This window comes from Heloderma suspectum, chromosome 2, assembly GCF_057233095.1.
Source record: "Heloderma suspectum isolate Gila_16-S chromosome 2, 16-S_ref, whole genome shotgun sequence".
NCBI lineage: Eukaryota > Metazoa > Chordata > Lepidosauria > Squamata > Helodermatidae > Heloderma > Heloderma suspectum.
Genome location: NC_139459.1, coordinates 292,533,437 through 292,543,713, shown reverse-complemented (window position 1 = coordinate 292,543,713; position 10,277 = coordinate 292,533,437). Strand labels below are relative to the sequence as shown.

General features: G+C 44.4%; 1 protein-coding gene across 2 annotated transcripts in view; it reads left to right on the top strand.

Annotated features, from left to right (window-relative positions):
- The first annotated feature begins 24 nt into the window (after nucleotides 1-24).
- The window catches only part of LOC146354824 (uncharacterized), a 46,741-nt gene continuing 36,488 nt past the window's right edge, over nucleotides 25-10,277 (top strand). The window contains exon 1 of one of the 2 annotated variants that reach the window (XR_014788517.1): nucleotides 25-138. Coding sequence is in view for 1 of the 2 variants with exons in the window: in XM_084839918.1 (XP_084696044.1) it covers nucleotides 6,629-6,656 (28 nt within the window). In the remaining variant the exon portion in view is untranslated. Of the gene's footprint in view, nucleotides 139-6,544; nucleotides 6,657-10,277 lie in introns of those variants that run through there. The other variant, XM_084839918.1, reaches the window with a different exon arrangement.

Sequence of the window (10,277 nt, the reverse complement as noted above, 5' to 3'; positions counted from 1 at the left end):
GCTTTATGGCCAGCTACGGTCGCTATGGCAATGAGGAAGATGGAGAAGAGCACGTGATGGGGTGAGCGGGTGCGTGCGTCTGTCTGCCTGCTCTGGCTCTGCAGTGTGTGGGAGAAGCGCCAGCCCTTCTCCTGACAGGCAAGTGCTGCCGCTACCAAGCAGAGGACGTTATGCAGCTGTTCTGGCTTTTCTTACTTCCGGGTGCTTCCAGATGAGGCTTTATGGAGCCATCGCCCTGCCTCATTTACTCGCAGAATTTTATGAGGGGGTCCAGATGACGTCTTCTAAACGTGACGTTCCTGTGTTTCATCATCATTATCATCCTCTATTTATTTGTATGCCGCTTTCCCACAAAACTGTGCCCAAAGTGGCTCACAAATGAACTGCAGCAAATATAATTTACAACGACATCGTAGTCTTCCACTCCACTTCCTCCTGTGTTTTCACACTGCTGCTTCTGTCTTTGTTCTTACTGCAGAAAATCCATTAAAGAGAACAAAGTTGGAATAGCTGAACAATGGCTTCTGATTGGTAGTCCTAGGAGCCCTCCATCTAGAAGCACCTTTCATGTTGAATAAATGGACAAATTCCTGGAGGAAAAGACTATCAATGGCTACTAGTCTTGATGGCTATGTGCTACCTCCAGAACCAGAGGCAGTGAGCCTATGTACACCAGTTGCTGGAGTGCTGTTGTGCTCATGCTTGTGGGTTACCTGTGGGCAGCTGGTTGGCCACTGTGTGCACAGAATGCTGGACTGGATGGACCCTTGGTCTGATCCAGCAGGGCTCTTCTCATGTTCTTATGGAAGAAGCTATGAGAAAACATGGGAGGATTTTGGATGTCAATTTAACACCCCCCCCCCACCCCATAACATTCAATTTGAGTAGGGGCAATCGCATGATAAAAGCCTTTTCTAGAAACACCTGTAGTGCTTTTCTCCTCTGGGCAGATGTGAAAGCATATCATCTTGATCAAAGCAGGGTTCTCTGCACCAGATATTTCACCCTCTATACTACACATTTGTTTTAAGACATTGTCTAAAATGACACTAAGAAGCCATTTATATATTTAACAATGCATATTAAATTATTTTATTTATTAAAATAATGTATTTTGTGAACCGCTCAGGGGCCATCTACATGGCACCGCTTTCAACCTTCACTCCCTTGTAACTGCACAGCATTGCAGCTGCAAATTAGCTTCTGCTGCGGTACACATGCAATTTACTGCGGACTTCTCCAGCAGGAAAATCTGCTGTGCCTTGACACATAGCCGTTGAAGCGAAGTAAACTGAGGCAGTTGCGCTGCTCTTTTTAGAAAAACCATTCAATTTAAATGCGCAGCTGCACAGGCACATGAGGGTGGGGGTGCAACACTTTGGGTTTTAGTGGCTGTTCTGTATTTTAGGGGTTGTTTTGGGTCTGTCTGTTCTTCATTAGGTAAAATGTGGGTGGTCTGCTCCTTTGTTACCATGCCACCTGTTTGGCAGTCCTCCAGCCCAAGACTCATGATGGTTTGCACACGCCAAGGGGTGTGCCCATGCAAGGTACATGCCTACCCATCATTCCAAAATGGTGGCTGGAGTGAAGTTGGTCCTGGATAGGGATGGGCGGATTCCCTACCTGCCGGTCTGTGGGGAATCCACCCGCGGGGGGGAGGCAATCCATTCCTCCCCCCAGAATCCTCTTCGGCCAGCTCCGCTCCACGGCAATTCTGCAGAGCTGCTGGCTGGCTCCAAAGTGCCAACGATACGGCCGCCATGCCGTGCATTTACCTTAAACTAAGGCCTTTATGGCCGCAAATGGCATCCTGGACGCCATTTGCGTCTGCAGTCAGTCCCCTTCAGCCAGCGATACAGCATGGTGGCCGTATCGCTGACAATCCGGAGCTGGAGGATCTGGCCGAGGAGGATTCCACAGGGAGGCAGAAGTAAGCGTTGCGTTCCGCCACGGACTCTGGGGGGCGAGATTCTTCATTGGAGTCCGTGGCGGAATTCTCCGCCATCCCTAGTCCTGGACCTTTTGTTCCCCTGACACACACACCCCGCCCTTGGCCACTGACTCCAAGGCAACCATTGTGAAGATACGAAGCTGTGACGGTGTGGTTGAAGAAATTAACACATTTCTCTGTGCCTCTGTAACTGCGCAGCTGCGAAGGAATGGGGAGGAGTGAAGGGGCGTCATGGAGTGACACAAGCACTAGGCACACCTACCACATGCCCACCACAAAATGCGAAGTCAGTTCGGGGAAGGGACAGACAGCTCACAACCATGGGAAACCCACAGCAAACCAAAAATATTACAGTAAAACACCTCTTTGGAAATCCACATTTTCCAGGTGAAAACTGCAGTTTGGCTGCAAAGTGGCAACTGCGTTGTATGTCCCAAAGGACCTCGAATTGCAGCAGCCCTGGAGTAAATGGCTCATGTAGATGGGACCCCAGAGAGCTTTGCCTATTGGGTGGCATAGAAATGTAATAAGTAAATAAAATAATTTTTAATCAGTTGTATCCTACTTTTCTTTATCAGGCACAAAGCTAAAGAGGCTTACCGGATTTTTTAAAAATGATGTCATTCAATAAATACAAAAATAATAAATGCAAAGTATTGAGATTCCCCCTGTGAATACTCCAAATAGTATAGAAACTGGGTTTTCAAAAGTGATGCTCAAATTTGTTCCGGCATTTCCCGTGTATGCATCTGGAATATAAGGTCTACGTCGGTTTTACTTTTTCTGTCATTACCAATATTCACAAGTTTGGAGTGCTATGCAGAATGGGAGATGGCATACATGTTATATGTACTTGTTGGATAATGCCTGTAATATTACTGATATACAACATCACTGCCTTGATGCCTGCCATTTTTAAACTACTTTTTTTTGGGGGGGGAGTTAAAAAACATTTAAAATTACCTCAGTGTCACCCTAAAAGCCCCCCAAAACAGCTTGAGTACCTTCCACTTCAGCTTTCATCATTTTATGGATCTTTGCTTTGCTGTCAAAGCAAAGGCTTCAGGAGGGGATTTTTCTAGCATTTTTTACCACTGCCCCATTAAAAGAGAACAAATCTGATAAGGGGTGGTGGAGGAGAGGAAATACCAACATAGTTATTCTGTTCTATCTAAGCCTGTCTGTAGTAAAAAAAAAAAAAAAAAATCACCTATAGAAACAGTATCTACCAACTGTTACATAAGAACTGGATATCATGCTAAAGGGGTATCACAGTTATTATCCTATTTGTCAGATTTAGGTTTTTTATTGTTTGGAAAGGCCTCTGAAAATAATATCCTGAAATAATTTTAGTTACAGAATATTAGCAATTTCAACAGATTTTGTAAGCATCAAAGAATGTCCTTGGTTGTCCTTAAAAATATTAAATGGCCATTTGTTGCTGGAAATAGACATGTGTCAACAAACTCAGTTTAGGTTGACAGCAGTTCACTGGCTTCAATGCTATGTGTTTGTTTCCTTCCACAGTGATAAAAACCATTGTCGAGGTTAATTCTTTGACAGCCCCAATGCAGAAAGGTCAATGGCTGGATGCATAAAGTATGAACTTCCTTCTCTAGGTCAGATCTGATGGAGTAACTTGGAAATGCTTGCACTAGTATTGCCTGGGTGTAATTTTCCTGTAGAACTATAATCAGCTTTTGCAGAGAGAACTATAAATATGTACATTGAATAGGACTGAAAATGAAATAGGTTGTCATTACTGAAACAAAAGGGAGCTTCATATGAAGTCCTGCCCAGACACACAGACAGGCTGGCCCATCCATGAAGCAGGGTGAGGCACCTGCATCAGGTGGTGGTGCGGTAGGAGTGGTGAATTGTGCCGCTGTGCTCCCACGGAGTCCTCAAGCCATAATTAGACTCTGCATGAAAAGCTTGGCATACCATTATTGATATGGAAAGACTGAGTAGAAGCTTGGTATTCTGGAATTCAAACCCCATTATAGCTTTGAAAAACAATGTCCCATAAAATAATGGTTGATAGATATTTTACCCACCAAAAGAATTGTAGCTTTGGTTAGAACTCCAGTGCTAAAGCCATTGCCTGAATGTCACCTACTTTAGATCTTTACCTCATTAATTCTTACATGAAATGCTAGTAGCTTGGTAATTCATCCTCAAGATTTGACCCACTACCATAATGACTTAATATGAATTAATTCCACCTGTACTTTCTACACATCAGCTAAAATTAATAGTCCACTCACACATGTGTAATCTGATAGCTGTAGCAATCAATAGCATTTTGTCACTGTAGGTAGTCCGTTGGATCCAGGATCTACCTTCCATGGATAGAAGGCTGCCTGTTCTACCCCACCTCATAGCTCACCTTTTTCAACAGGGTTCCCTGTCCCTCTGTGTAGCATTTGAAGGGGGGGGCAGAGGGGCTGCCATGGGGAGGAGGGGGTGAGGAAGTCCACTTCTGCCAGCCCAGTTGTTGTTTTGTTGTTGTTCCGTCATTAAGTCGTGTCCGACTCTTCGTGACCCCATGGACCATAGCACGCCAGGCCTTCCTGTCCTCCGCTCTCTCCCGGAATGTGCTCCAATTCATATTCATTGCATCGCTGATGCTATCTAGCCATCTCATCCTCTGCCGTCCCCTTCTCCTTTTGCCTTCAATTTTTCCCAGCATCAGGGTCTTTTCCAGGGAGTTTTCTCTTCGGATTAGGTGGCCAAAATATTTGAACTTCAGCTTCAGTATCTGTCCTTCCAATGAGCAGTCAGGGTTGATTTCCTTTAGGATTGACTGATTTGACCTCCTTGCAGTCTAGGGGACTCGTAAGAGTCTTCTCCAGCACTACAGTTCGAAGGCATCAATTCTTCGGCACTCAGCCTTCCTTATAGTCCACCTCTCACAGCCATACGTTGCTACTGGGAAAACCATAGTTTTGATTATACGAACCTTTGTCGGCAAGGTGATGTCTCTGCTTCTTACTATGCTGTCTAGGTTTGCCATAGCTTTCCTCCCAAGGAGCAAGCGTCTTTTAATTTCATGGCTACAGACACTGTCTGCGGTGATCTTGGAGCCCCAGAAAATAAAATCTGTCACTGCTTCCATTTCTTCCCCTTCTATATGCCAGGAAGTGATGGGGCCAGATGCCATTATCTTCGTTTTTTCGTTTGACAAAACTCTATTAGCCTTTGCTTCATTTTGTACACCAAAGCCATGCTTGCCTGTTATCCTGGTTATTTCTTGACTTCCTACTTTAGCATTCCAATCCCCTATGATGGAAAGGGCATCTTTTTTTGGTGTTAATTCTAGAAGGTGTTGTAGGTCTTCATAGAACCGATCAACCTCAGCTTCTTCGGCATCAGTGGTTGGGGCATAGACTTGAATTACTGTGATGTTGAATGGTTTGCCTTGGATTCGTACTGAGATCATTCTGTTGTTTTTGAAATTGTACCCCAGTAATGCTTTTCCCACCCTTTTGTTGACTATGAGTGCTACTCCATTTCTTCTAAGGGATTCTTGCCCACAGTAGTAGATACAATGGTCACCTGAATTAAATTCACCCATGCTTGTCCATTTTTGTTTGCTGATTCCCAAGATGTCAATGTTCAGTCTTGCCATCTCATGTTTGACCACCTCCAGCTTACCTTGATTCATTGATCTGACATTCCAGGTTCCTAAACAATATTGTTCTTTACAGCATTGGACTTTCTTTTCACCACCAGACACATCCACAGCTGAGTGTCCTTTCGGCTTTGGCCCAGCTGCTTCACTCTTTCTGGCACTACTTGGAAATTCCCTCTGCTCTTCCCCAGTAGTATATTGGACACTTTCCGACCTGAGGGGCTCATCTTCTGGCGTTATATCTTTTAGCCTTGTGATACGTTCCATGGGGTTTTCTTGGCAAGAATACTGGAGTGGGTTGCCATTTCCTTCTCCAGTGGACCACATTTTGTCAGAAGTCTCCGCCATGTCTTGTCCATCTTGGATGGCCCTGCACGGCACAGCTTATGGCTTCACGAAGTTAAACAAGCCCCTTCGCCACAACAAGGCAGTGATCCATGAAGGGGGCCAGCACAGTTGCACATGCCTAAATCTGGATCCAATCCAGTGTCTGCAACTTGTACTCTGAAAGTGCTGCACTTTTCTAATACAAAACTCTGTTAGAAGTCCAAATTGATGGATGTTTGGATTTTTGATATTGTTCTTTTGTTCTGAGCTTCTGGGCACTTCTGAGGTGACATACATTTCCATAAAATGTCAGCAACTTGAGCTTTCAATGGTTTTGGACACTTTACAAAATGCCTAATGGATAGTTTTTATTCTTTTTATTAGCACACAATAACTTTCTCTTTCTCTGAAAATCATTTGAACCAAAGAGAGTGAGGCAGAGCTGACTGTACCATCAGGCAAGGTGAGATGTTCCAACTCAGGCAGAAATTTTTGGAATAATGAAATTTACAGTGCAAGCGGATTCATGTTTACTCCGAAAGTGCAATTCCACACCCACTTAGCTAGGAGTAAGCCCATTGAATGCAATTGGATTTACCTTTGAGTAGACATTTATTGGATTGTGCTCTCAGTATTTTCTTCTTCTTCTTCTTCTTCTTCTTCTTCTTCTTCTTCCAACTACTACTACAGCAACCACAAGTGCTACTACCACTGCAATGGGGTCAGTTGGCTTTTCTGACTCAGGTACCCACGTTATTTGTGTGTGGGGTGGGGGTGGAGGGTGTTATATCTGGCTACATGGCACCACAGAACCTTTAGGCAGGATTACAACATAGCATAGGATAACAATGAAAGCCACAATAAAACAATATTTGTTTTTACAAATCAACAAATAAATATAAAAGCCTAAAACATTAGAAGTAACATGAAAACATAATTTTAACAGTAGATCAAACTCATATTATTACACTTCACTGGTCCTCCACATACAGACCCCTCCAAATCCGATGGAATAAAAAAAGTTTGACCAGTTTCCTGATGTAAGACCAGAGCTGGCCTATAAAACACCTTTGGAAGAAGACCCTATACCTCATATCCATCCATCTGATTTCACCTAAAGAAAGATTTGGAGCAGGGCTCATCTGAGGATCTTCTTGCACAGGGGTTCATATTGGACAGGGTGCTCCATATGGTGACCTCGGCCAAAGCTCATCTGGACTTTAAAGGTTAAACCAGCACTTTAAATTGGGATTGGAAACTAATTGGGAGCCAGAGCTGCTGTTTCAGCACAGGTTTTATGTTGTCTGATTGGTTCATTCCTAACATTGGGCAGCTGCATTTTGAATTACATGACTCTTTGGAGATCTCTTGAGAATCCATGTTAAAAAAACACACAACAGCTTTCATCTCTTGTACAGGGCTGTCCTTAAATGGCACAAAACTTTCTGTTCTTACAAGTATGCTGTAGTCACCACACCCTATGTATCCACGGAGCCAGCAAGGAAAAAACAAGCAATCAAAACCTGAATCCCAGCAACAGAACATATCAAATGTGTTTTTCCAATATATTGTCAATATGTCACCCTTCGGAAGAACAACGTAATAATAGGTGGAGCCACTAGATGTCCACATTTCAGCAAATTTCTCTAGTGGCCCCTGAATGAAGACTGCACTTTCCTTCAGAATAGTTCCAAGGGAATGTTTTTATGGGTTGTTGAAAATGTCAGCACAAGGTGAGGCACGCCAAGTTATTTATTAATGATTGGCATTAAATATCACACAAAAGTCCAGGAATAGCTTCAATCTGATTACACTTGTAAAAGCTGCGACATCAAGGGAATGTTTGACTCTTGGGACAGGTTCACACTAGATTTTGACTACAGACCAGTGTCAATTTCAGTTAAGTACCCAATTTCTCTGTCTCTCAGTTGTGATCCTCTTCTGCCTGGTATCGTCTTCACTTTGAACACAAGGTAGTTGGTTTAGATACCAGTGTAGCCCCTTATTCTGATTCTGCAAATCACAGTAGGGTGGAGAGGGTCAAACACCCTCACTGGCACTCTTTCAGCAGAAGGTAGATGTGATGTTTCAACTCTTGTCCTTGAGGGTGTCTCCAGAACAATGGAAGAAGGAAGGAGTGGCTTACCCACATTTTTCAAGGAGACGGTTTTGGTCCAGGCAGGGCTCTACGAGTGAGTGCATCACTCCATTCTAAGTCGCTTCACAGAACATACTTCTGGGGATGGTGGTGGTTTGGAGTGAATGTTGCCTGACTGGCAGGGGCTGCTCAACTAATAAGAGAGGCTTCCCACGCCTCCAGGCTCTCCCCCGCCTTTTTAATTACAAGTCCATTGACCACAATGGAAGTTACTTCTGAGTAGACTCTAATTGGTTTGTGCTGGAAAAAACACAGGGGAAACACAGGGATGGGAAACCAGCCTGTTTCTAACCCGATGCTGCCAGGAACAAAGGGGTGAATTAGTTACTTCTGATGTGCACATTCAGGGGACAAGCCCCAGGGAGTTACTTCCAAGTAGACGCACTTATGTTTGTGCTGGGAAACACACTCAGGGGAAGCCAGCCCCCTTTCTAACCCGATGGTGCACAGGATCATGGTAACGAAGGTGTGGATTAGTTACTTCCGATGTGTGCATTCAGGGGACAAGCCTCATTGACCGGAAGGGGAGTTACTTCTGAGTAGATGCACTTATGTTTGTGCTGGGAAAGACACCAGTCCCCTTTCTAACCCAATAGCGCACACAATCCTGTAACAAAGGTGTGAATTGGTTACTTCCGAAGGCAATAAACCAAACATGGAGAATCACAGCTTGGTAATGCGCCTTATAGCCTTTAGGGAATTGGTGCTTTAAAATGTGCTATTTTGATTGAGGGGGATCTCTGTAAATTCTGAAGTGCACATTCAGGGGACAAGCCTCATTGTGCACAATGGGAGTTACTTCTGAGTAAACACTACTTGGTTTGTGGTAGGAAACACAGGGGCAGGAGACAGGAAACACCCCTTGGCCAGGGTCATGGTGAAAGGCACACCCCTGGGCAGGGCTAGCATACCCAAAGTAAATGCGGAGGCTGGGGCACACAACAACTATACCCCGGAGAACCCAACATAAGGAAAAGAATTGGGCTTTAAGCAGTCTCAGGAAATCCGTTTTTTCCCTGATAAGCTCTGTGGTGGCTGCTGGATGGCTATGACATCATGTATCCCTAACAATCTCCAAACGCAGCCATCTTGGAGTAAACTGCTGGTGGAGACATCCCCCTTGTCTTCCCTCCAGAAGGACAGGAATTCAGGATTTACGACAGATCTACATGTAATTAATAGCCCCAAATCCTGTGAGCCTTAGCCATGTTGCATGTGTGCCTGTTAAAGCACTAACCAAATGCTGACTTCACTTGGGTTCTGTGTTTGAAAGCTTAGTCATTCTATAAGCAATCTGTGAGAAAGCTGGCATGTCTCATGCCAGTATTAGATAAGGGGAGGGTAAAGAATAAAGGCAGGGTAATGTAATGCAGTTCCCGGTATGTGCATGAGACATGCCAGCATCTCTGGTGGCATTGTTATTACCAGCATGAAGCTGGAGGCAGAATGGGTGGGGAGACTGAGAAACGTTTACAGTTACGTTCCCCAAGCAGAGCATTCGCCCATGTAAGGATTTTCTCAGAGTCTGCATGTGGGATGAGTAACTTCTAAATTGGCCTTTGGAATTCACCCATTTGTAGAAGAAAGGCCCAAATTGATACTTGCATTAAATAAGTAATCCTTGACAGGGATGTTGGACTGGAGCCAGGCACTTTGAAGATGTGGCAAGGTGCTCATGGCAAGGTGCTATCCATAACAATATGTGGTCAGAGCTCTCATCAAGCCTAGTGGAGCTTCTTTGATAGGGAAGTAAACAGAGCCTCTGTGTTTCTTCACATGGAGCTTTTATCCTGCTATTGAGATTGCTCACTCACGGAAGTTTGTGGGTCCATTTCATGATGTTGTCAACCTCCAGGGCACATCCAGGGGTATTTCCTGGTTATTCCATCTCAAAAAGATCCAGAAATAATGAACCATCTATTCAAGTCGGATTGTTACACTATTAAAACAGCCACTAGATGGTGCGGTTTCATTGATCTCTATGGAACCTTGAAAATTAAAAACTTCCCCTCTCAGCAGTCACGTGGTTGCTGTCTGGGAGCCCGCTGTAAACACGGAAAGGCTCCACAACAGGAGGACTGCGGGTTTTTTCTTTAATATAAAGGCAGCCTCTGTCTGGATTGATCAAGCCAAGTATAAATAACAGGAGCATGGTCTTTTCTCCTTGCTGGGCCAACACAGAAGATCTTCCTCTTGCTGCTCCCAGC